General features: G+C 44.1%; 1 protein-coding gene across 1 annotated transcript in view; it reads left to right on the top strand.

The window, feature by feature from the left end:
• The window catches only part of LOC310789212 (uncharacterized protein), a gene marked incomplete at its 5' end in the record, with an annotated part of 77,961 nt that overhangs the window by 14,133 nt on the left and 35,883 nt on the right, over positions 1-27,945 (top strand). The window contains 9 exons of the mRNA XM_083650798.1: positions 18-122; positions 1,979-2,200; positions 7,180-7,326; positions 9,115-9,354; positions 19,115-19,333; positions 20,533-20,679; positions 22,955-23,209; positions 23,828-24,001; positions 26,305-26,508. Of these exons, the coding sequence (XP_083506924.1) occupies positions 18-122; positions 1,979-2,200; positions 7,180-7,326; positions 9,115-9,354; positions 19,115-19,333; positions 20,533-20,679; positions 22,955-23,209; positions 23,828-24,001; positions 26,305-26,508 (1,713 nt within the window). The remainder of the gene's footprint in view (positions 1-17; positions 123-1,978; positions 2,201-7,179; positions 7,327-9,114; positions 9,355-19,114; positions 19,334-20,532; positions 20,680-22,954; positions 23,210-23,827; positions 24,002-26,304; positions 26,509-27,945) is intronic.

Raw genomic sequence — 27,945 nt, 5'->3', positions numbered from 1 at the left:
TGTGTGTGTGTGAGCAGAACAGCCAGCTAGCGACGGATGTGAAAGTGGCTCCAGGAGGGACGGAGAATGTGGACACTGAGATCTACGAGGCGGTGGTCAGCCAGCCCATCCAGGACACCAAGGTCAGATGCTCACTCAACACCATCTTTAGGAAAACCTGGAAAAGTCATGGAATTCCAAAATCTCATTTTCCAGGCCTGGAAAAGTCATGGAATTTTTACAATCCAGAAAAGTTTTGGAAAAGTATGGAATTTTGTTGTGTGTGATGAAATTCATTCTTAACACATTGAGTGCCAAGGACGTCTCTGGACGTCCTAAAAAAATGTAACGAGGAGTGCCAAGGACGTCTGTGGACGTCCTAAAATCATAATTCATATTATTCCATAATTCTGCTGTTTAAGGTCGTACCTAGCCAGTGAGCATGAATCCCTTCAAGGGATCACAAGGCGCCACCTTAAACATCGACACGGGAGCTGCGCCACCCACCTCAGATCCTTTACTTTGTGCAGGAGACAGCAGGGAAAGACGTGATCAAAGGGGAAACCGATGCATGCTTCAGCCAGAGCCGTATAGATTGCTCTGTCTGCAGCGGACAGTGGGCTCGGCTGCATCCGCGCTCACAACTGAGCTCTTCTGCTTCTATCTATCTCCACACGATTCCCTGCCAGAAAGTCAGCATCCGAAGCCGAACGGCCAAGCCTTTTCGTTCAGTCGCGTTTGGCATTTCCTTGTTGCGCGCTGGGATCCGTCCGGGGCAAAAACGGAGTCTGTGAGAAAACAAACTCTGTGCGTGTGGGGAGGAGCCCGCAGCTCAGAGGTGGAGAGGGGGGGGGGGGGGGGGGAGAGGGGGCACGCAGGCTGCACAGAAACCACACCACGCCACCACATCAGAAAACACCAGCCAGAGTCAGTGAATGTGCTCGAAATTAGAGTGCAAAAGGTATTCATAAAAGTGACTATATCTTGGAAAGTAAAAAAAAAACGACAGAAAACCCTTGAAAGTGCACTTTTTTCAGAGGCTGTCATTTCATAATGGAACTGTCTAGAAACAAAATTTCTTCTTTGGAAGAAGCAGGAGTGTTCAATGTTTCATTAAAGTCCAGCCCTGTCAATATAGCCCTAATAGAAAAAATTCTATAGCTGTTTTCAACTGAATGGAAGTGAATCTGGCACAGGCTGCAGACAATTTTACTGAAGCGCTGTGGCACTCAATGTGTTAAAGGTTGCAACAACTAATCGATAAAAATCAATAATTAAATTAGTTGGCAACGAATTGCATTATCGATTCATTGGGTTGCGATTCGTTGGGTCGCATAGCTATATAAATTGGGGACACTTCTTCATATTGAATTTTAGTGGTTCTTCTATTTTTGTGCCTCCGCCGGCGATAGCCAGGCCAGAGGCATAATGGATCCGGGTTGTCCGTACGTCCGTCCGATGTTCGTTAACGCGATATCTCAGGAATGCCTTGATGGAATTTCATAAAATTGGCCTCAAACATCGACTTGGACTCAAGGATGAACTGATTAGATTTTGGTGGTCAAAGGTCAAGGTCACTGTGACCTCTTGAAAGCCATTTTCAAGCTTGTCAACGCGATATCTCAGGAATGCCTTGACGGAGTTTCATCAAATTTGCCTCAAACATCGACTTGGACTCAAGGATGAACTGATTAGATTTTGATGGTTAAAGGTCAAAGTTCAAGGTCACTGTGACCTCACACACCCAATTTCCAAGCTCTGTAACGCAACATCTCAGGAGCGTCTTGACGGAATTTCTTCCAATTGGCCTCAAATGGCGATTTGGACTCAAGAACGAACTAATGGCGGAGGCATAAATCCTCGTGCGGTCGTTCTAGTTTTTAATAAATATTTGTCCTATCCCTATATATTGTGTTCTTTTTGTAATAATTTGGTATTGATTCAGAGGTGAAGCCTGAAAGCTCCAGTAGCTGAGTCCTTGCTCTGTGTGTTGTTGCAGCCCGGGGAGCGTCAGTACCCAGGCCAGGTGCATGCCACCATCGGTTCTCTCATGACGAGCCTGACCTTCGAGAGGAAGGACTGCGGCGGAGTCTCGTTGCTGAAGAACGACCAGGTGCTCATCAACCTGCTCACCGACATCATCAGCGAGAAGCGCCGTGCCACCAACATCAAGCCCAAGATCCCTGCTACCTTCAACTACACCAAGGAGACCCGCCACACGGTGAGTAACATCAAGATCCCTGCTACCTTCTGCAACACCAAGGAGACCCGCTACACGGTGAGTAACATCAAGATCCCTGCTACCTTCTGCAACACCAAGGAGACCCGCTACACAGTGAGTAACATCAAGATCCCTGCTACCTTCAACTATACCAAAGAGAGCCGCCTCAACTATACCAAAGAGAGTATAGTATATTCTACAACTTAGGTGAGTAACATCTAGAGATGCACCGATCGATCGGCACGTGTCCGGAAATGGCCGATTTTCAGCTGATCGGCCGTGACCGGTGACCTGCGCCGGTCAGTCTACATAGCCGATTCTGTGTGCCGGTTGGCTCCCCCCCTTTTTCACGTGATGTGCGCGCACCCCAAAGCACCGAGACAGGCAGCCAGCCACCACACCACACACGCCAGCATACCTTCCTCGTTGTGGAATTTTTTCACCGTCAGGGAAGTAGACAAAGCTCGCAGTTTGTCACACATGCAAGTCGAAAATAAGCCGTGGAGACAGAGGTGCGGCCGAGTCCCACTCGGCTGGAGTCCAGTCTGAGCGGCTCGCTTCACCTCACTGGCCCCCCTCTCTCTGCTCTCTCTACCCGGGAAGCAGTGCTGCTGCACCCGGCCACAGCGCACAGCTGGCTTGGCGAGGTGAACGTGAGCATTGTGTCCAGTATAACCATTCCCCGACCTGCCTTCTCCATTCCACACTGCGCTGCTGCCTCAGCCTGTCAGTCATGTTGTAACGTGGATACAGGAGAGACTTATTTGTTTCGTATTGCAAATAGAACGACGGACATAATAATAAAAATGCATCGGACTCAAGTGTGCAAGGTTTTCTGTGCGTGACAATCTTTTTTCGGATGGCAGATAAAAAAAACACATACGAAATTTCGGACTGTGTCTAAACTCCGCCTGATATTCAGACTGAAGATCGTTACTGTAACTCATAAACTCATTTCCCCTTCTACTCAAGAGGACTGGTCTGGAGCCAGGCTATAAACTCCTTGTCCATGGATCATTTTGATGTTCTGTTGCACCGGTTTTATTTTGGAAAAGTAAATGCATGATAGCTGTGGGATATAGGCTATTGGATTTAATTAAACAATTTTATTCATTGTATTTGCACAAAAAAGCCCTGTCCAGTAACCTAGAACACTTTTATTTTGAGATGTGTTTGAGTGAGATGGTCCTACTTCATGCAAATTATAAGAATTGTTATATGAATCTTAATTTTCAAACAAAGTTACAAAAATGTTTGTGTAAGCTGTCAATTGTTGTTCTTAGAAAGAGAATCGGCAAAAATCGGTATCGGCAAGTCAGACTATTCAAAAATCGGATATCGGAACCGCCCAACAAAATTGCAATCGGTGCACCCCTGGTAACATCAGATCCTAGCTACCTTCAACTATACCAAAGAGAGCCGCCACAACTTAGGTGAGTATTAGATCCTAGCTACCTTCAACTATACCAAGGAGAGCCACCACACGGTGAGTAACTTCAACAAGATCCCTGCTACCTTCAACTATACCAAAGAGAGTATAGTATATTCTACAACTTAGGTGAGTAACATCAGATCCTAGCTACCTTCAACTAGACCATGGAGAGCCACCACACGGTGAGTAACATCAGATCCCTGATACCTTCAACCACACCAAGAAGAGCCGCCACTACCTGCACCACTATTCCTTGCCTTTCAGGGTTCCTATACGCAGATGTGGAAAGTCTAAAAATTTATTTGATCATTTAGAGACCATGAATACTTTGAGAAATTTATAAAAAAGTCTGGAAAAGTCTGGGGAATGTTGTGGTTCATGTCCGATACACACACAATTCCAGCTTTGATGTTGTTGTAGAGCGACTTTGAGTGTAAAGTTTGTGTTTATGTGAAAAACAGGGTTCCCGCGGTCATGGAAAACCTGGAAAAGTCATGGAATTTCAAATTCCATTCAGTGTTGTACTGTAACAAGAATGATCTAGGCCATGTTTGGTCTTTGAATTTGGATAGTCTGGAAAGTCCTTAAAGTCCTTGAATTTGATGTTTGTGCGGGAACCCTGTGTTACAAATGTAAAAGTGTCAAGCCTTTGGCATAGTCTTCGCACCCAGCCAAGCGCATAGGGCGTGCGGCGATTTTGACGTCATCGCACGGGGCGTGTCGGGGGGGCGAGGCCTGAGCGCGGCGCATCCATGGAGATTTTTCTATCAGCGCGTCGGGTTTTGCTGCCTGTGCCTGTGAGAGGTAGGCTATCAGCGGATATCTGCTGTGATTGAGTCCTCCCCGTCCTCATCGTCGTAAAGTCGCCTTCGAAGCATGACGTTCGATTATAACGAACTAGTTGTGTGGCTTAGCCTTCCCAAATGTTGAGGGTCGTTTTTTAGAATTTAATACATAGAATTGGGAACGTTACATTCAATTTCATTCAGACTGCCTGGCACTAATCGCCGCCATTTTCCCCTGGAGCTTCCACAGGAGGAGGGGGGTGGGAGGAGCGAGCTGCGCACTGACTATGTTCTGTTTTGGCCCGCGCTGAGTGCACGCGCCCTCCGCGGAGCCCCGCCTCCAGCGCGTGCGCGAAGAGTATGCCAGACGCTTTAAAGGACTATCGGACATTACAGCTGTCACAACAGAAGCCCGCCCCCTTGTGCTACCATCACATAGCACAAGGGGGCGGCCTTTCGACAGCTGTAATGTCCTATAGCAGTGATACTCATCTGGCGGCACGGGCCCGCGATGGAATAGCATTTTTTTTTTTTTTTTTTTTTTTTTACAGTGCACCTGAAAGCAACATGCAAGATACCCGCTGAATAAGTGTCCAAATGTTCATGTAATTCTGGCCAATACTCACACTTCTGTTATAGCATTTCAGTCTGGAATATGGAATATCTTTCAATAATCTATGATTTAGCTGCTAAATTGTCAAATACCGCCGTCTGCTCGCTACCCAGGCACTTATGTATGTACTTAAACTAAGTAACTATCCGGTGTGCACAACATTGTCAGACTAAACTCCGTCTGACACCTACAATCCGCTACAGAAAAATTTATATTGATTGTTTATTAACTGGCCCCTGGCCTTCTATCATTTCACGAAAGTGGCCCCCGGGCAAAGCAAGTTGAGTATCCCTGTCCTATAGTCCTTTCTAGCAGCACTGCATCTGGATAATTACTGCTTCCTGCTTGTAGTAGCAGCAGTTAAGCCACTAGAGGGCAGGAGACCCCACTAAATGCTGGCCTGTAGCTCATATGGCCTCATATTTCCACCGCCGGTATCAGCGTGGCCACACTGCAGATGACTGATGGTCAGGCAGAATCGTGTTTACTGTATCTACTGTCAATGCTGGATACCAGTTTAGTGGGGCATACTTTCTCTTCTGTTATTTCCATCAGTCTTTTGTGTTGCTCTGGTGAAATAAAATCGATCTCCTTGCTCAGCTTTAACATGACTGTGGCTTTCAATTGTTTTGAGAGAGAAAAAGTCCGCTCCTCGGGAAGCCCTTTGTAGTTGTGTGCTACGTCGGCTCCGCTAGGCCGGAGGCGGGAGTTTAGCGAAGCCGCGGTCTTGCCTGGTGAGTTGCCGCCGGGGTAGTGGATTCCCTTCTCCCCATAGCGTGACTCCCGTCCCCCGCGCAGTGCATGCATGTGAGTTTGAGTAACAACAAAGTGATATCCATTCTCCTGGCTGATTGTCACATTTGCCCATGTACACTGTAGTGTAGGTCATTTAGAGGTAGAGATGTAACGGTATCAAAATTTCACATCACGATTATCGTGACCAAAATTATCACGGTTATCGTAGTATCACGGTTTGTTAAAATGTGCTGAAAATGTTCAAAAAGTACTAATACACTCAGAAATTTCACCAAGTTTTATATTGAAAACTCAGAGCCAAAAAGGATTGATACACTCACTGAAATCATGTCTCCAAGGCTGTGCGTTTGCATCTGGGAGACGGTTGCCAACTTTGGTTGATGATGGACATTATTTACCATGTTTTTCAAAGCACGGTAATCACGGTACCACGGTTTTAATGATAATGAAAAATTTAAACGGTACGGTTATCGTAAGGACTTTTATCACGGTTATCATTAAAACCGGTTATCGGTACATCCCTATTTAGAGGCACCAGTATTCCAGTTTAAAAGTTCCGCGTATGGATTTAATTTTAACGTTATACGTTATAGCCTACTTTGGCTATGGGCGGAGGGCAGATATGTGGTCGCTGTGACGACCAGGTGTGGGCAGAGGCGAGTAAACTTGCTATGGAAACAGTCTATATCAAGTAGAGACGAGTACGGTAAGTAAGACCAGGTCGAGTAGAGCAGTGGTTCTCAAATGGGGGTCCGTGGCACTTTGCCAGGGGGTCCGCGAAAAGTTTTCAAGTAATTTTTTTTTTTTTTTTTTTTTTTAATAAAATGCTACATGTTACTTATTCCTTCTCAAACTACTTCCTACATGGTGCTAGTCTATCAAAATATCTTGGCTGTCATTGATTGTGTTGCATAGTGGTTTTCTGTACTGTTGACAAATTGTGATATTGTAAGTCGCTTTGGATAAAACAAAAGTGTCTGCTAAATGACGTAATGTAAATGTAATGTAATAAAAAAAATATATATTTTTTTTTTGCAAAATCTTCATAGTTCAACGAAAATAGTTTATGCTTTAAATCTAAAATGGTTCATGGATTACATTCTAATAACAAACCTATCAAATTAAAAGTCAAGCACGTTACCGTGGAAACAATTAAGCTTAGCCCAAAATCACAAATCAGAATGAGGGGGTCCCCGGTATATTTTCTATCTTCTAAGGGGTCCTTGGCTGAAAAACATTTGAGAACCTCTGGAGTAGAGCTGTACTGTGCTGTTATATGTGGTGGAAATGAGCCAATCTGACCTGAATCTGTCATGGAGACCGTGCTGGGTCTATGACTAAATGTGTGTGTGTGTGTGTGTGTGTGTGTGTGTGTGTGCGCGCGCGCTAACAGGGGGTGATCGTCAGCCTGGCAGATGGTGAGGCCGTGATAAAGTGTCCGACTCACGGCGACATCCCATTTGAGGTGAAGGAGAACCTGAGTGACGTGGACTTCACCGACGAAGACCTCAACGAGGACGTGGAGTTCACCATCAACATGGTGAGGAAGCAGGGGGCGGGGCTTCTGAATTTGGTTTCCAGGGACTTTAAATAATTCGTTTTATAATACCTCACTATGGGCTAGAAGTCGACCGATATGTGTTTTTCAATGGCCGATGCCGATCTTTAGAGAGCAGGGCGGATGATGGCCGATATATGAGGCCGATTTTTTTTTTCATTCAATAAAATACCATTAAAATATAATGAGAGTATTTGTTAAAAAAAAATCAAGTAGCCTATATTTCCATTATCCATTCATGCACATTGAAAATCTAATATAACATTATACTGTAGGCCTACATCTTAACTCATTGAGTGCCAATTACGTCGATCGGCGTCAAAGTAAATAGTAACGTTGAGTGCCAATGACGTCGATCGGCGTCAAATGCGTTTTTTGACGGTGGGACGTGGATCAAAGCCTCGTGCATCTCCTGTACAAATATTGTAGCTATTGAAGGTGTATAACCTATTTTACGGACTCATTAGGTGGCGACAGTGCTCTCCAGATTAGAGAAAGGTCAGGAAAACAGCAGGAAAAAGCCCCGTGATGAAAGAGAAACCGATGCATGCTGCAGCCAGAGCCATATAGATTGCTCTGGCTGGAGTTAACATTGGCGGCGAACAGCAGTCAATCCGCGCCCACAACTGAGCCCCTCTGTCTCTGCTGCATAGTTTCTCCACACGATTAGCCGCCAGAAAAGCAGCACCCGACGCCGAAGGGCCAAACCATTCTCAGCAGTCCGGTTTGGCTTTTCTGTGTCGCGCTGGGAGCCGGCGCACAAAAACGGAGCACTCCGAAAATAGACCTGGGTGCGTGAGGCTGTGTGTTAGTGTGGGGAGGAGTTTGCAGCTGAGGGGGGGGAGAGGGGGGTGGGGCACGCAGGGCACCACACAACTACACCACGTCACTACATCAGAAAATATTAGCTTCAGTGAATGTGCTTGAAATGCTTCATTTCACAAAAGGCTGAATATCTCAGCTTCTAATTTGAAACGCCTGTTTTTGCTGAAAACAACCTATCTTCTCCGGCTCATAACTAAAGAACGGAAAATGGTATCAATAAACTTTTTTTCGCTGATGATACAATAGAGTCTCCTCGTTCTTTGTGCGTGTTCGGTGTTTACATAGTAATATCACACAATATTCTGTGGGCCTCGAGAAATCACTGAAAACGCTCTGAAACTCTGGCACTGGGGAGCGTCCGTTCTCCAAAAGTGGCTGGCACTCAATGAGTTAATATAGGATGGTTATCTTTGCCAGGACAGTAACATGTTTCTGACTTTTTTTTTTAAATAGAAAAAAACATTGGGTATGCAGTAGTGCTGCACGATTAATCTAATCGCGATGTCAGCACGTGCGATTACATAACCGCAAAAGTGTGCGATTATTATTATTATTTTCACTCTTTTTGTGTGTGTGTGCCTCTAAACGTCACACGCGACGCAGCAAACACACGTTTCTCTGCCATCACACTGGGCATCAACACTAGCGGGAGACTTCTCCCATGCACTCCCGCAAATAAGTAATGTTATGCGCAGCAAGGTTACATCATGGATCATGGCTGTTCTCTCTCTCCCTCTCGGGAAGAGGGAGAGAGAGAAGAGAGACTGGTCCCCAGAACCGTCAAATGAAATCATCCACACGCTGTGTGTGTCCCACCTCTCTGCCCTGTTCCAGTTAAAGCAATGTTGGTTTTCACTCGGGATACGTCATCACAGACCTTGAGATGTCATTTAAAAGCTATTGAATTTAACTTCAGGATTCCTGCATATATACCCTGTGTTTCAGGTGCAAGGAAAGAAGCATGCGGTGAGGATCCGCCGTGTGAACGAGCCCCTCCTCTTCACGCTCTGCACTAACCCAAAACCTGCCCCCGCCCCCACCAAAAGCCCCGGCTTCTACCCCACTCCCACTGTCTGCCCGTCCTCTGCCACCCACTACATCCAACCAGAGGTGCTGGCGCCCAACATGTGGCTGGACCGCGAGCTGTACGAGGGAGTGGTCAGCCAGACCATCATCGAGCCCACGGTGAGTGGGGAATGCCGCCATTGGTCTGTTTAGCCCATGGCACACATTCTACAACAAACGCAGACAAACGTTTGGTGTGCCATGGCTGTCCTTGTTTGGAGATGTTTGGTCAGGTTCCACATGTCCAATCCTTGTTTGTCTGTGTTTAGCCGATGGCACACCAATCCAACATTATCCAACAATTGTTGCACTCATTGGTGCACTCATTGGGCTTAAGAAGACCTTCAGAACATTCAGTCTCTCTTGTCGTTCCCTCCTCACTGACTACGTTTACATGCACACAATATTCCGGTTTTTGCCCATATTCGGAAAATTACAATATTCCGACTAAATGAATAATCCACTGTTTACATGCAGCCATAGCTCGCCTTCTGTTGAGAATAAACATAGGATCACTTGGTCCATTTCAGGAGCTTGCTGCTGGAAAGTTTGGCGTTGCGATTATTTGCACATCAAAGTCTTTCATAAAAAGTAGGCTAGTAGCCTACGTTATTACCTCGCAGGCTCGCAAGCACTTTGGACTTCCGTGGTCACCAATCAATGTTTCTCATCTCCTCCCGATCAGAAATGTGGGCTTTTATTTTCGCATGCCAGAGATGACGGATTATATGATTATATCGCCTCTTCTAGCGCTTTCTAGCACACATCAGTTGACCACAAACAGGCAACATGCGTCGCAAACTGCGGTAAAAACCCTGATTGAGACGCATATTCCGAATGCGCTGTATACATGATCAAAGAATCCTCCTAAAACCCGAATAATAGTGGAATAACCCAGATGTCTTAATACATTCACTGCCAGCCATTTTTTTTTTACTGTAGGTAGCTTCTGCCGAGCCGTTTTTTGAGGATTCTGGCTCATTTTACAAGAGCCGAGGATAATTTTCTGCTTGGACTTTGTGAACACGAAGTTCACAAAAGTACTAATAGAATGTGTGCTTTCTCTGTCTAAAAGAGTTAGTTTGTAGAGTTAGTAGTTATGTAGATATTAGCCGTTGAGTTGGTTTCAGTGTCTGAGACAGGAAGCTGAGATAATCGCAGTTTTGTGAAATTCAATCAAACAGGCAGAACAGTCACTTTAACCATTTATTTTTGGCATCAGTGAGAGATCAGACATCTGAACAATATAGTTCTGAACACCCTCTCCCTTAAACTCCTCCCTCCGTGGGCGTGTCTGGTGGCGTTTGTCACAAGCCAGTTTCTCCTGCCTGTCTGAGCAGTGAGCAGCCTCCCTCTCTGGCGGCCCCTCGTCGGCGAGTGTGGCGAGTGTGGACTGTGGATGGGACTCAATCGTTTCTTGGATTTTCGGTTGAGAGCTTTGATGAAGCTTTGTGCGATTCTAGGCTTTATGCTGCCCACCCAATCTATTTTTGGAACCCCCCACCCTTGTGCGCCCGTGTGCAGCAGCGTGAAAGCGTTTTCGCCTACAGAATGAGGCTCGTTCGTTTCTGGGTTTTCGGAATGCGTGCGATTCTGGCCTTTCTGCGGGTGTTTCAAAGTGTGTTTCACCCATAATCTATTATGCAAATTTGCAATCCCCCACGCCAGCACCGCTCTCCGCTCTTGGTGTGCTGCTCTGCTGGCGCGGCCGCTCTCGGCGAGTCCGCTCTCGGCGAGTCTGGTGACTGATGACTGTAAGATCGCCAAGCCATTTCCTTGAGAATGGCTTTCTCCCGCGGCTGTTTTTGGTTGGCATTCTCTCTGTCGGGAGAGCACTGTCGCCACTTAGTTGGTCGGTAAAATAGATTATACTAATTCAATACTTCCAATATTTTTATAGGAGACGTGTGGGGGTCATTGATCCACGTAGCACCGTCAAAAAATTTTATTTTTATTTTTTGACGAGTCAACTCGTCATTGGCAGTGAACGGCTGGATTGTGAACGTGTTAATCGGAAAATGCTAAATTCGGAAAAAGGCCAAATTGGGGAAAATGCTACTGGAATATGCTGTTTACATGACCCTTATCAAATTCAGAATATTGTCATTTTCCGAATAATAGTGGAATATTGTGTGCATGTAAACGTAGTCACTGATACACCTTTTGTTCTGTTAATTTGCTTCATGTCCTTTATTTTCCCTTAGTTTTGTTCTTCTAGTTTTTTGATCAATGTGTTTTAGGCATTATGGTTTCGGGTTGTCCGTACGTACGTACATACGTCCGTCCGTCTGATGTTCGTTAACGCGATACCTGAGGATCGCCTTGACGGAATTTCATCAAATTTGCCTCAAACCTCCACCTGGACTCAAGGATGAACTGATTACATTTTGGTGGTCAAAGGTCACTGTGGCCTCACGAACGCTATTTCCAAGCTTGTTAACATGATATCTGAGAAACGCCTTGATGGAATTTCTTCCAATTTGGCTCAGATGTTGACTTGGACTCAAGGATGAACTGATTAGATTTTGGTGGTCAAAGGTCAAAGTTCAAGGTCACTGTGACCTCACGAACGCCATTTGATGGAATTTCTTCACATTTGGCTCAAACGTCAAAGTCTGGATAGACATGGATGTTGACCGCTCACATGTTGGCGGAGGTATATATCCACGGTGTAGTCATTCTAGTTATTGAATTGGCGTTCCTCCATACAACATCGGTATGGACCATTGAGTTATATTAAATATGGAGAGATGATGGCTATCTCCGCCCAGCAGGGTCGAGTGAAGCCGAAATCCTGCCAGATCAGTGAACCAGATTCTGCGCAGTAGCTCCGTTGAGTTAGAACCTCTGTGAGGTCTCCGCCCCTCTGAACTTTCTTATGTAGAGCAGCTGTTTCTAGATTTGCGCACAGTGCGTTGTGTATTTATATACAGTCTAGCTCTGTAAATATGGCACTTTAAGTTGTAATATTTTTTGTCTCGCCAAAAGTAACCGGGAAGATTCCCACTATGAGATCAGTTTATCAAAATGACGCCTGTACGGAAATCTGATTTTCGTTGTTGGAGATTGCTCGTACCAGTCAGATCTCCGGGCTGCTCTCAGCGCTATAAGGGAAATTATCCGATGAACTGATGTTTGCAGCTCTGTGTTGATTAGCCTAATGTTTCCGTGGCATTTTGATTAACTTTATGATTTAATTCCTTTTGGAGCAAATGTTGGTTTAACAAATCTAACCTTGGCGCTTTACACTACGTTGTTTACTGGTATAGTGTGAGTAGGGCAGCCAAGTAATGTTCTTTTTAATATAGCTCAGTGGTAACGTTAGCCCAGTGCATTAGCCAGGCTGCCTGGTCTCTTCTCTGTATATCCTTACAACAGCTAAGAGAGGAGCTTGTGAAGAACGGACATCCCCACAGTCAAAGCAGTTCCCTGAGATCTCTATATAAAAACGTTACTTTACTACCAAAAATAAAACCTCCAGTGTTTGTATACACTAATGCTAACCCGTTAGCGATTAGCTAATGGCTGGTGGTTGTGTACACTTGTGTAGGCCCCGTGTTATACCCGGGAGTTAACATTATAAAACACATTTCCTGGCAAATGCAGGCAGTTGGAAAACCTGGTAAGTTCTGAAAATATAGCTACACATGAACTGAATCAAGTGAGGGTTGCTCCCCACTGAGCCTGCCCCGGATGATACGTGAAGTGTACCCTTTCACACATGAGGCATGTTGCATTCTCACATGAGTAGCACCTCCGCAGAGTTTGTAAAGTAGAGAGGGGCGGGGGTGGGGGAATTTGGGCATGACCACACAATGGGGAGTTGTGAAAACTAAAAATACATAATGGGCGATAACTGCCTAACGTTCACGGCATATAATCGTTTGGGCATAACGTTAGTAATTAATTAAACAACCCTACAACTCATGCCCAGCTGCATCGATTTCCTCGAGTCGCAAGCACTACAAAGAAAGCAGGTCTTTGCTATGTTGTCCTAAAATGCATCAAACCTACTAGAATTATACAGAATACAGGAAGCTAGACGTTTTTACCTTCAAAATAAAATAAATGTTGTATTACTTAGGTTATAGTAATATTAAGCCGACAAATAATGCAAAACAGCCGGTTAACACAAGCAGCTAATGCTAGCCTGCGTCCATTAAAACCATTGTGTATTAAAATAACCGATAACGTAGCTGGAGTAACTAATAAAACACATATTTTCTGAACTTACTACTTCAGTCCCCAACCAACGTTACTTCCTCGTGCACCTTTCTCAAAACAATGTCCTTTTTATTGCGGTCCATCAATATGTCTGGTAGAAAACAGATCAAAGCAGCACTGTGTCTTGTCTATGTAAAGCTAATGCTGGATCTATAATATGAAGAGCCTGTCCAGCCAATGACGGCTTGAGACTTGCTGCCACAGCTGTCAATCATCCATTTTTACATGTCAAATAACTACTTAAAAACAAACTGATCAGAAAAATGACCACTTGCACAGGCATTAGCATGATAATAACTATCTAAAATGATACAAACCACCTTTGGGAAAAAAGTATCTGACGTCTACTGTCATTATTTCGCTTGTGATTTCCCCATCCACTAACATGGGGAGGCGGACCTTGTGACCTATACTGGCACCTGCCGCCAGAGCGGCGATCTAACATGCAGCGGCTTCACTAAACGGGACCAATCCTCAGTCCATTTATATATGTTGATGGTATGGACCCCCTACTAAAAACATGCAGAAGATCATCACCTGACCAGTGACGATAACATCTGAAGTTGGTCCCTGGGCGCTGTACAGAAGAAAGCTGCCCACTGCTCCTGGAGGAAGGACAAGCCTGAATGGGTTAAAAGCAGAGACAATATTTCACCGGCTTCCATCAGCATGTGTGGCTGGCAGCATGTGCGTGTGTGGCTGGTAGCATGTGTGTGTTGGGTTGTTGTGTGACAATATAGACGGGTTTGTCCGTCGGACTTTGACTTTGAAAGTTTCATACATGGACAGCTTGTAAACACAACAGACAGACATAATGAATGGAGAAAATTGATAAATAAATGAAACAAGCAAACAAACGGCAACAAGAAAACAGCAAGGGGAAACAATAATCAAACAAAAACACCAGTTCAGAGTAGTTTGCATGTACAAGGCAATGTCCATTTTCTTTTTATGCCTCCGCCGGCGATAGCCAGGCCGGAGGCATTATGGATCCGGGTTGTCCGTCCGTATGTCTGTACGTACGTCTGTCCGTCCGATGTTTGTTAACGCCATATCTGAGGAACGCCTGGACGGAATTTCATCAAATTTGCCTCAAACATCGACTTAGACTCAAGGATGATCTGATTAGATTTTGGTGGTCAAAGGTCAAGGTCACTGTGACCTCTCGAACGCCATTTTCAAGCTTGTTAACGCGATATCTCAGGAATGCCTTGACGGAATTTAATCAAACTTGTCTCAAACATCAACTTGGACTCAAGGATGAACTGATTCGATTTTGGTGGTCAAAGGTCAAGGTCACTGTGACCTCTCGAACACCATTTTCCAGCTTGTTAACACGATATCTCAGGAATGCCTTGACGGAATTTAATCAAACTTGTCTCAAACATCGACTTGGACTCAACGATGAAGTGATTAGATTTTGGTGGTCAAAGGTCAAAGGTCAAGGTCACTGTGACCTCTCAAACGCCATTTTCCAGCTTGTTAACGCGATATCTCATGAATACCTTGACGGAATTTCATCAAATTTGCCTCAAACATCTACTTAGACTCAAGGATGAACTGATTAGATTTTGCTGGTCAAAGGTCACTGTGACCTCTCAAACGCCATTTTCCAGCTTGTTAACGCGATATCTCACGAATGCCTTGACGGAATTTCATCAAATTTGCCTCTGAAACATCGCCTTAGACTCAAGGATGATCTGATTAGATTTTGGTGGTCAAAGGTCAAGGTGAGCTCTCGAACGCCATTTTCAAGCTTGTTAACGCGATATCTCAGGAATGCCTTGACGGAATTTAATCAAACTTGTCTCAAACATCGACTTGGACTCAAGGATGAACTGATTACATTTTGGTGGTCAAAGTTCAAGGTCACTGTGACCTCTCACACACCCAATTTCCAAGCTCTGTAACGCAACATCACAGGAGCGCCTTGACGGAATCTCTTCCAATTTGCCTCAAATGGCGATTTGGACTCAAGAATGAACTAATGCCGGAGGCATAAGTCCGCGTTGCGGTCATTCTAGTTTATTAGTATTTTTTCAGATTGTCCCCACAATTTGTACTTGGCCAATTTTCCCCTGCTGCCCCGGTCGCTACCCCCTCTGCCGATCTGGGGAGAGCCGTAGAGTAGCACCATGCTTCCTCCAACATATGCACAGTTGCCAGCCGCATCTTATCACCTGACAGCGGGGAGATTCGCCGGCAGGACGTAGCATGTGGGAGGATCATGCTATTCCCACCAGTTCCCTTCCGCCCCGAACAGACGCCCCGACCGACCAGAGGAGGCGCTAGTGCCTCTGGCTTCCCACCCGCAGACAGCCAATCGTGCCTGTATAGATGCCCGACCAAGCCGGAGGTAAGACGGGAAGAAATAAAAGGTTGCAAGACTATGCCGCAGTGTACATCTTATTTCCCACTTTTTTTGTTATATATATATATATATATATATATATATATATATATATATATATATATATATAAATTGTTCTAACTTGTACTTTGGTATATGACTCCCCTCATATGTTACTTCCTGGTTGTAACATAATGAGGGGAGTCATACACCAAAGTAAAAAGTTAACGAAACAATAATTTTACTGAAACTAAGGTAAAATAACTAGACAACAACACAAACTATGTTAACCAAATGAACAGAACAAAAGGTGCATCAGTGAGGGGGGTGAGACTGAATGGTCTGAACTTAGGTCTTCTTAAGCCCAATGATTGCACCGAGCCCAGTTGCACCCAATCAGCCAACCCAATGACCCCAACACCAGGGTCCTGCCAGAAAGGGCAGGAGAGTGGGAGCCACACTTTTAGATGTCTTATTACTGGGGCTGTCAAAGTTAACTCATTCACCGCCAAAGACGTCTTTGACGTGTTATCAGAAATAGCCATCCACGCCAAAGACGTGTTTGACGTGTTTTTGTTTTTATTACTGCAGCGCCTAGTTCAAACACTTGCCCAGCCTGTGACATAGTATCAGGTCCCTAGCATCTAAGACAACACGTGAACAAACACATACCGCAGCTGTTGTTTTGAAATTGAGCAGGAGGAAAATCAGAAAACGGATAAACGCTTCTTTGTGCAGACAGGAAAAACGCCATTGAAACGCCCTCGGCGCGCTGCACGAGCTGGAGTCGCCTTCCTCTGTGCCAGCCGGGAGAAAACGGGAGAAAGTAATCAAGAGATGTGTTTGATCATCGGAGGAATGAGGAAATGATCAATCAGTTTGCGAGGGCGGTGAGGACGTGTTGAATAGCCGAGGGGAAAACGGGAACGATCAAATAGCAGGGAGGATACGACAGGGAGACATGGACGAGGACGGGTGGACCAGAACAAAACAAGCGGCAGTCAGAGCAGCCCGCTGTCTGTTCTCAAGAGCTATTCAGTTGGTTCATGAAATCGCTGGGCTGCGTGCCCTCCAGTGTTGCTCCTGGCCAATCCCGGCGCCACAGGGCGTGGTTATTGCTTATCCTATGTGGGGTTAGAAATCACGCATCGTGTGTGTGTGTGTGTGTGTGTGTGTGTGTGTGTGTGTCTGTCTGTCTGTCTGTCTGTCTGTCTGTCTGTACACTCACTCACACTGAGTAAACTATATTGTTGAATGTAAAAAAAAAGCACTTCATGTATATATATATATATATATATATATATATATATATATTTTTTTTTAATTTGTGTCATAACGAATAATATTTACATGTCTGATGTCAATACAGTTCAAAATAAAAGAATTGAGAGCGAGTTCTGCATGAGATTGTGTGATTTAGAAAAATGCCAATATCTGCAATTTATCTTGTCAGAGAGACCTTTTTGGTGAAAACAGGGTGTATATAAAGTCAAGTCAAGTTTATTTGTATAGCACATTTCATACACAGAGGCAATTCAAAGTGCTTCACATAAAATGGTTGACAGGAAAATAAAATAAAAGAGAGTAAAACGGACATTTAAAAGCATCACAACAAAACTTAAAAAAAAGAGTATAAAAAGTGTATTACAGGAAAATAAACCAAAAGAAGAAATAAAATGGACATTTTAAAAGCATCACAACAAAACTTAAAAAAAAAAATAGTATAAAAAAGTGCAATAGGCAGCAGGCGCAGCAGTTGCAGAAAGAGCTAAAACTCATTGGGTTTGCATAGTAGCTGTCAGCAGTTAAAGGCGACGGTAAACATAAAAGTCTTTAGTCTATTTTTAAAAGTAAGTAAGGTTGGGGCAGATCTGAGGTCTTCAGGCAATTTGTTCCAGCTAGCAGAAGCATAGTGGGTAAATGCAGCCTTCCCGTGATTTGATTTGATCCTAGGGACAGTTAATAAGCTGGACCCTGTTGACCTAAGAGTTCTAGATGGTTCGTAGCGTGGGAGCAATTCAGCTATGTATTTTGGGCCTATGCCATTGAGTGATTTATAGACTAATAACAGTATTTTAAAATCTATTCTCTGACACACTGGCAACCAATGTAAGGACTTAAGAACTGGAGTGATATGATCAGCTTTCTTAGTCTTCGTTAGTACTCTAGCAGCAGCATTCTGAATGAGTTGAAGTTGCCTAAGTTCTTTTTTGGAGAGACCAGAAAAAAGGCTATTGCAGTAGTCTAACCTACTATAAATGAAGGCGTGAATTAGTTTTTCTAGATCCTGTCTGGACATGTATCCCCTAATTCTTGCTATATTTTTAAGATGATAAAAAGCAGATTTTCTAATTGACTTAATGTGGGAGTTAAAGTTGAGATCGGAATCAATAATAACTCCAAGATTTTTGACTTGATCCTTAGGCTTCAGGGATCGAGGCTCAAGGCATGCAGTGATTTTAAGCCTTTGTTCTTTGGGGCCAAACACGATGACCTCAGTTTTGTCTTTGTTTAGCTGTAGGAAATTCTGGCACATCCAGTTATTTATTTGATCAATGCACTGGCACAATGATTCTATGGGGGCATAGTCAGCTGAGGAAAGAGTTATATACAACTGAGTGTCGTCTGCATAGTTATGATAGGCTACTTTGTTTTTTTGCATAATTAGGCCTAGAGGGAGCATATAAAGGTTGGGGTATAAGTAGAGTACAGAACATGCTAAAAGCTCACTTTTTTTTTCCTGGTGAACCCAGAGACGTACATCTTCAATTTGAGCTATTGCAAATCACTTTGGTGCTAATAGATAATTTAATGTGGGTCTTGAAAGATGACCAACAATTATGAAAATCTTTGGCCTGTGCTAAATATTGGCAGTCCTAAACTGGCCATGAATGAGTTAACGGGATAATAACGAGTTAACACAAATTCCTTTTAACGCACGATTAACACATGCACTTTCTATGATGTTTGAACCTTGGTCCACCCCATAGTTTGGGAAATCAGGAAGAAAGTTATTGCGTTACTTGGTTGTGTGTAGTCTTTCTGATTTACAACTTGTAGTGCAACAGTTTTACGACATACTGCGACTTTCTTGACTTGCAAACGTATCTTGTAAATTGACAAACATTATATGTGCACCTGATCATGGCACAATTACAACGGGATCCAAAAATGGTCTCTCGCCGTTCACCACCTTTCATATTTTTTCAGACGCTGGTTCGCAAGGAAGGGGAGGGATTCTATTAAGCGTTTGGCATTCTATTAGGAAGAAAAATGTTTAAAAAATCTCTTTGACTCTGCCCCCAGCCCAACATGGTGGGCTACCCGGGTCAGATCCACGCCAACATTGGGCCGGTCCGCACCAACGTGACGTTCGACCACCGGGACTGCAGTGTGACGCTGCTGAAGAACGACCAGGTGCTCATCAACCTTCTGGTGGACATGACCACCAAGAAGAGGAGATCCGCCAACATCAGGGTCAAGACCCCCTTCACCTTCAGCCACACCAAGGAGAAGAGAGAGAAGGTCAGACCAGAGCTTTACACTCACAAACAAATTAGTATTAATTTCCTATACGAAAACTATGACGAAAAATGTTCGTTGACTACCCAATTTCACAAATGAAAATGTTAACTCAGGGATGGGCAACTTTGATGATAGAGAGGGCCACAAAAAATGTCCTCGCTAACAGAGGGACAGATTGTGACCGTGCACTTCCACCAGTAGCCTACTGTAACTCCATCACTCCCAATTATAGCTACCAATTTGATGAAAAGGACAAAATGTATACTGGTAATCAGTTTATTATGCCAACATTTATATTTTTCATATTCAACTGCATTTAATAATGCTTCCATTCATTGGGGTTGGGGAAGGCAATACCAATAATTCAGTGCAATTGGGTCGCAAAAATCATCATTCAATAATTGTAGAACAACTAATATTCATGTTTGTAGTGCATTTCTACTCTGCCCTCCCATTCACATGTTTCAAATAAGCATGCATGTATCTCTTATCTGTAAAGGGGAGTCTCGTGGTAAATGATTGAGAGTATTTTGGTAAAAAATGAAGTAGCCTATAATTCCATTTTCCATTCATGCACATTGAGAATCTACTATAACAAATACATCTAATATAAGATGGTTATCTTAGCCAGTAACATGCTTTCGATTTTAACTGAGAGAGTTTGGGAGACGAATCGTCTGCCTGCCGGCATGTCACGCTACATGTCTGCCCTTCACTGACGGGATTCTGGGCAAAAATATTTGACTGGCCTACAAAATAACCCTTCAGCTGGAGGCAGAACTCACCATCTTCGGCTGCTCGGAGTCCTCTCTGAACTTTCCTACAGCTGTACAGCAGTCTCTGACACGGGGGACAACTGTTGCCAAAAAAAATCATTCTGACAGAATGGAAATCCCCCTCTACACCCTCTTTCCAATTGTGGTTGACAGACATGATCTCTGTTATAAGGATGGAGAGACTCAGGTCCCTAAGGACCAACTCAATTAAAAACCTTCTAACTATTTGGGACCCGTTTCTAGCCTAGCCTTGCCCGGCTGGTTCCTTATTGACCTCTTGCATGGGACCCCACACACAAGATCTCTTTGAAGCACACAAGCACCCTATGCAGCTGGTAGCACCATGTTACAAAATTGTAATATTGAGTGTCGATGTTACAAACCTATTTCCCGGCTGTGATGTGATGAACGGTTGTGTTTCAGTGCATCATCATCTCCCTGGGCCCCACCGAGGGCATGGTCCGCTCAGCAGATCACGGCGACATTCCCTTTGACGTCGGAGAGAACTTCAGTGACATTCCGTTCAATGCAGACGACATCAACAAGGAGATGGCGTTCACCGTGGCCATGGTGAGTTCACTGGCTCTGCACTAGGGCCATATGATTTCTGCAAAACAGAAAAAAAGGACGGAATCAAAACTTCGAATATTGCAGAATTTTCCATAATTTGTCTCAAAATCAAAGTAGGCCAAATTATCAAAATCAAAAGTAGACCTAATTATTGTAGTAATGTAAATTATTTCATCATTGCAAAATAGGCCAAGAGAGATTATTCCATTTTGGATTGGGGTGTTCTGAGAAGGGGGTCTGTCTCGCGTGGGACACTTACGTCACCTCACAACTTGTTGAGGCCCTGAGAGAGCAAAGTTATAAGAAAAACTTCAATTAAAATTAAAATGCAAAAAACAGAATTCGGGATGAGAAAATTAATTTGATTTTTTTTTTCATATGGCCCTACCAGTGGGCAAGCTCTGGGGTTTTCCCATTAAGATGCGTAAGTAATCCTGAAAGCTGTAGTTCTTTGACTGACCACTTGGAGCTGGGTGCAGTAGGCATTCACCCCATGTTAAAATGCCCAACTTTGTCACAGGATTAATTAAACAAGCTGTGCAGCGCAGCTGGTGCCCATGCTAACTGACCTGACTGTCCACACTGCCCGCGCCGCGGAGCATGCGGCACACTCGCGCTCTGCTGCGCTTCTGTTTAGCGTCTGTTCTATTCTTTCCGTGAGCCACGAGCAAAAGAGAGAGAGGGAGGGTGAAAGAGAGAGAAGTGGGAGTGATGTTGCAGCAGGCTCTTCCCTTTCGAATGACGTCTTGTTTGTATGAGAAGGATTCAGTCGCAATAACAAATCACCACATAAACGCAGGCATGCACCGTTTTGTGTTTTTGCTACATGCTCATATTGTTGCTTGGGTTTGGAATTATTTTTGTTTGAGTAAAAAATGCTTGTTACAGTCTTGTAGCCATGTTTCTCTCGTCAAAACTTCTGTGTGCTCCATGTCTCATTTGGTGCTTGCTGGCCTGCTCTAGAGCGTCATTTGTGAGATGACAAGGGGTGTGACAAAACTCATGAGAATCAATTATATTTTAGAGTGTATTTTCTCCCGCGGACTGTGTGGGCGTGTCCCGTCTGCAGCAGGTCTCAGAGAGAGAGAGAGAGAGAGAGAGAGGGGCAGGGAAACGAGAGAGATCGAGTGCGTGTGTCGTGTGTGTGTGTTCGTTGCTCGGAGAGGGAGAGAGAGAGACTGCACAGCGCTACTGTGTGTGTGAGTAACCTCGCGTCACCAGGTTGTGTCGAGCGCTATGCTGCCTTCTCTCTCACTAGAGAGAGAAGGCCTTGAGACTTGCCCGGCCACGACCCATTGCTGCGCAGCAGCTATAATTTCATTTATTATTTTGATGTTTAGAAGAAAAGTTGAGCTGAATAGTTATGAGAAATAAATACAGGTTACACAGGTGTCCTGCTTCTTTTTATTCAGTATCATTGCTGGTTGACAATACCAGCTTAGAGGTGTATTATCGCTATCAGGTGGACTGAAGTTGCACTACAGACATTATGGGCTACACTCGGGAGCCCTGCTTAAAAAAAAAAAAACATTTTTTTTTTTTTTTTTTTTAATTACAAAAAAAATCTGTATACCGGTTCGATCCGGTTTAGACGGCAATATCGAACCGGTTTTAAAATTTTCAAACCGACCCAGCCCTACTGGACAGCGAAGTTAACGTTACTGTAGTAAACAGCACAGAGTAAATACCATGTCAGTGTGTGTGCGCATGACAACCACCGAGACATGTAAACGGCGGTGTCCGTGTACAGGAGTGTAGTGAAAACAGCGGGCCAGAGAGCAGAGAAACAGTGTTTTAACATGCTGAACAATGCGCCAAAATGTTTACAGCAACCAGTGCAAAGCTACTGCTGGGAGCCAGTCAACCATGTCCCGCTAGCGAATATAACACACACACACACAAAATAAAATAAAATAAAAATAAATATTCCAACTCGTGACAAAGTGACGACAAGGGTTCCTGACCAATCTGCAATATACTGTATGATGAGTTGGGAGTGAGAATGTGTTGGGGCTTTAACTGCTGAATACTGGACAGGGATTGGCTCCAGTATCCATGATGTCATGAATCATGCTGGTTGAAAATGACCATTTCAGTGAGCCCAGAGAAACTTGACACTTTCAGCAGACGATTATGGTAACAGCCTTCTACTGTCAAACTCTGTGCAGACATCATTCACCACAGTGAAGCTCAAACATCCAACTGAAGGAACAAGAAGAACAGATTCTTGACTTTAGGGTCTTTAAGTTTTATTGAGTTTGCGTTTGTTTTGCAGTTCAAGGACAACAAGCGAGCGATCAGACTGGAGAGGGTGAGAGCGGCGGAGGAGGCGAAAAGACGAGAGGAGGAGAAGAGACAACTGGAGGAGAAGAAGAGACTGGAAGAGGAGGAGATGAAGAGTCGAGAGGAGGAGGAGAGGAAGAGACGAGAGGAGGAGGAGAGGAAGAGACGAGAGGAGGAGGAGAGACTGAAAGAAGAGAAGAAGAAAAAAGAGGAGGCGGCCGCAGCGCTCGCAGCAGCCAAGCACAAGGTGAGAATGAACATTAACATTTCCAATTTCAATCTGTGTCTTTTATTGTTAAAATCAGAAAGTCCGACCGATTTAAATCTCTCCGGTCACAAAATGAAAGATTTCCCTCTACGCATAATTTGAATTAGAACAGTAGTCAGTCCCTCCAGGAAATTGTGATTTTGCGATCGCAATATTTGCGGGGGCTTGCAATTCTTCATAATTCCCATGATTTCTCTGCAAAAATGGCATCCCAAGCAACATTCACAAAAAACTGAGTGGACCGAGTAGTAAATGAAAACATGCATAATTTTAATTTAGCCTATCCTCAAAATTCGGTTACTATTTGAGATACATTTGGATGGAAACCCAACTACCGTACTATCTGTGAGACAGTAGAGAGAGACAGTCTCCCCCCCCCCCACGCCTATCTCTCTGCCTTTCTCTCCCCTCTCTCTCCCTTCTTCCCCATCTCTCTCTGTCTCCCCCTCTCTGTCTCCCCTCTCTCTCTCCCCCCCCTCTCAAGTGTTTTTGTAAACTGTATTTTTTCTTAACTATATATAAGTATGTTCTAAATTGAGTAAGTATTAAGTAAAGTTTTCCCCGTACGCTGACTGGGTGTGGTCTCTTCCTGCCCAGTGGACACCACTGGGCTTCAAGAAGACCGACCCCGAGACATCGGACGACATCAGCAAGGAGCGCTTCGAAGGAACCGTGCTCAAGGCCGTGCCACGCGAGGTCAAGGCGGTCGTCAAGGCGGTCGTCAAGGAGGTCAAGAAGGAGGTCAAGGAGGTCAAGGAGGAGAAGGAGGAGGTAGATGCAGTGGCACACAGTACATTATTACATTACGTTATTACATTACAATACAGCTGAGTTCAGACCAGCTGCTTCAGCTGAACAACTTGTCTAGCAATGATGAATCCATGATTAGATTATTCCATCGACAAAATTAATCGTCAACTATTTTTATAATCGATAATTGTTTAAGACTAATTTCTAACAAAAGAATACAAAAATTAAAATGTAAATCAATATTAGTTAGCCGCGATTAGCATCAAGCTAACGTTATAATAATGGGCAGTCGCACTGCAGTCAGCCTGCTCCCCCGGTACTGTCTAATACTGGCGTTGATGTGAGCTAGACACGACCAAACGAGATAGTCCATAAGCATAACAGTAGTAACGGTAGGCATATTTACAACTGTTGCATTCATTATCAACACATGACGGTAACATTATTAGTGGGGCTGTGTGGTAATTTCTATAAATGTAAATCTATTAGGTAGCATCAAGCTAACGCTATAATATTAAGCAGTCTCACCACCGCAGCTAACTGCAGTCAGTCAAACAATGTTCCATGACCAAAATCATAACGGTTGTAACGTTAGGCATATTTGCGACTGTTGCATTACTTCACACAAGACGGCAATGTTATTAGCGGAGTTTCTGACCAGGTGGTAAATCCATTAGCAAGCAGCTAACGTTATCGGCCAAAACAACATTACAGCAGCTACAAGCAACAAGGTCTCTCCATGAACCGAAAACACAGCCTCGACTCTAGTTTCCCCTCGATGTCGGTCACATTGCTGCTGTCTGGCCAGACGGGCTTTACTAGATAAATATTTATTTATTTTTGTGTGGACTTTTTGCTGGAGTCTGTGTTTCTTTTTGCTGGCAGCGAGCGACGAACGTAACGTTAGCCACTTCCTGTTAGCCATCTTCTTTGTTGGTATATTTCCGGCCGGAGCCATGAGAACAAGAGGCAGGCTCGTGAACGTGCAAAACTTCACATCCGCCAAATTTGCCGGGAAAGTATAACCTGCGACCCACATGAAAATCCTGCAATATCTTTGCAATGGGTGAACGCAGAGAGATGCGCCTGGGCTCTCTTTTTAACTTACGGAACGGCGCATTCACTCATTGGTCATAGAAAACACTTTGTGAACGTTTATTTTCCGGACAGCTGACAGATCTAGCAGCAATAGAGCCGAGGACTGACCAGCAGCTCTAGCCAAACGCAGTGACTCCATTACTGACAGGAGTGCAGTCTCCGTAGAGTGACCCTGCTTAAAGCCAGACTGATTTCAGTCATGCAGATTGTTCTCAGAAAGGAATTCAGAGACTTGGGTAAAGACAGTGCGCTCAAGTATTTTTGATAGGAAGGGTTGGAGAAACTGGTCTGTAGTTTTCAACCCGGGAAGGGTTGAGTGTAGGTTTTTTGAGCAGAGTGTTCCTCACTGCATTCAAGCGCTTGCTTGAGGCCACGAGACTCCTTAACATACACAAATAGTGTAGTAGCTGTACTGTACCGTACTGTAGATGCTACCACTATGTATGTCTAATGTTTAATTGTATGTTTAATTAGGTATATGCTATTTGCACCTGTACGTCAAATACGTCAAATTCAAAATGTTTAAGTACGTCCAAGTATGCACATGACATGTGCACCTATATGCAGTGAATATGCCACTGTCTCTGACTTATCACTCTACTGCCTTATTGCTTGTTGTGTCTCTTGTTGTTTTTGCACTCATATGCCCTGTTATATTTGTACTATGTTGTAAACGGAGTTCACAGCACAAGAATTTCACACGTGATACTTGTACTACGGAGTGACAATAAAAATCTGGAATCTTGAATCTTGAACTATGCATTAGCAAATTTATGTACTAATTACAATTTCTTTTGAAGTGCCCCCAAAATTGTGTAAATGCCCCCATTTCTTTAGACAGTGGGTGCAAAAGTTGCCCTCAAAATATATTTTTTAAATTCCTACACCTTGGTGGAAAATCCCTTGGTTGGTATGCCTAACCCAGAAGAGAGCGCAACTTTGGCACTCTGACCTCTGACCTGAGGAGACTGGGCCTCATGAGTTGTCGGAGACATTTAATATACATACTGTAGAGAAACCCCACTCCAGGCTCTGCCAATTGTAAGAAATGGTACTGTTCCGGTCTCCTAAATGCGCGTGGTTATCAGCTTGTGATTGGCTGTCTGTCAATGGTATGGAACTTCATTGGCTGACCAGTTTCCTAAGAGGGCGTTGCAGTGGGGTGTGGCTGAAAGTTGGGGCGTCTCTTATTTATATTAAAGGTCTCTGGTTTTGTGTTCCTGCAGGTCCAGATTAAGCAAGAGGAGGATGGACCAAAAGGAGGAGAGGGAGAGAAGGATGGAGAGGGGGGAGAGAGGAAGGTGGAGTTGAAGCAGGAGGTGGGCGGGGCCTCAGGCCGGCTGGTTATGACCATTGCTGGGAAACAGAAAGAGCTTCGCTTCGGCCCCGACGACCTGATGACCACCGCCACAATGATGGACGGAGACAAGGTGACGCCCGTCCTTTCACACACAGCGGGCCTCATGCAAGAACTTATCGGTTCTTCTCTTAGGGTGGTTTCACACTGGGGACCCTGGACCGTTTCTGAGCTCACTTGACCCCAAACTGACCCCACGTCCGGTTCGTTTGATGAACGTGAACTAGGGATCACTAGGGCGCGATATATTGGCAATCATATCGGTATCGGCCGATGAATGTCATTTTTTAACACAATGTTGCAATGTTAATATCGGTTATCAGTATCAGCCAACATTTTCACATTGAGAGGAAACAATGCGGTAAATCTATTATTTATAGATGGTTTTAGCTTGACAACAATAACAACCATCACAACCCACCTGAATATCCGGTCTACTTCCTGTATACATAGCACAGGCTGATATTGGGCTCATATTAAATGTTAACGTTAGGCCGTGTCTCTGACAGACGCAAACAATGTAGCCTATTTTCGGTCTTTACGTCTTTGAAATCTGATGTAAGTCGCTTTGGATAAAAGTGTCTGCTAAATGCAATAAAGTAAAGTAAATAGTTGGCAGTAATGCAACATTTAAGGATGCCAACCGCCATAAAACACAGAAGAAGAAGCTGAGAAAAAGGAAGTGCTGTGGGGTTGCAGCTGGTGAAAACAGTCTATAGGCTTTTCCAAATGTTTTGGAAATAAAGAAAGACTTTTCCAAATCCACAGTGTTTGCATGTGTTCAGTATCTACAAAATTATCATAGAAATGTGTTTTTATACAGCTCATATCCACGTCGGTAAATATTGGTTATCGACCATAACAGCAATATCAATATACCGTAGGTTGTTGGTATCGGCCAACACTTTCATATCGGTGCAGGTCCATCCCTAGTGGGAACAGTGCGTTCCTTGCCCGGTCATGGAACAGCAAACCGTGCCCAGGCCAGGTCCACTTGAAAAGTGTGATCAGTGTGAAGTGAACACAAACATACCAAAACACTGAAGTGGACTGCTATTTCTTTACAGTCTGATGGCCAGTTATTTCGGACTTGGACTTTTGTGACCTACAGTGGTAAATACGAGTTTGTGTATCTATATACTGTGACAAAATGTTAGTGTAAAAGCGAGTTGTGTTGCTCGTGTTAGCTTAGTTTGTTAGTTTATTAATACCGTTAGCTTTGCATTTTAATTTAAGACAAGCTATTGCTAGATTGCCATGAAATAGTGTAATGTTATGGACTTAACATGGTAGCCTATATCAGACTGCATTGTCAACTCAGAAGCAGCAAGTATACAGACTTGTTGGTTAAAGGGATACGCCAACATTTTTGGAGATTTACCTATTTGCCATATTCCCAACAGTATAACTAACAACAGACATGTGCACACATGCCTCAAGCAAATGAGGAAGTAACTTTGGTTAGAGAGGGAACCCTCTTTGTTTGTTCTCGCTCTGAATTTACTTTTCG

The sequence above is a fragment of the Poromitra crassiceps genome (assembly GCF_964638095.1).
Source record: "Poromitra crassiceps genome assembly, chromosome: 14".
Classification (NCBI taxonomy): Eukaryota; Metazoa; Chordata; class Actinopteri; order Beryciformes; family Melamphaidae; genus Poromitra; species Poromitra crassiceps.
Note: the sequence above shows the minus strand (reverse complement) of the source record. Positions and strands in the feature narration are given on the sequence as shown.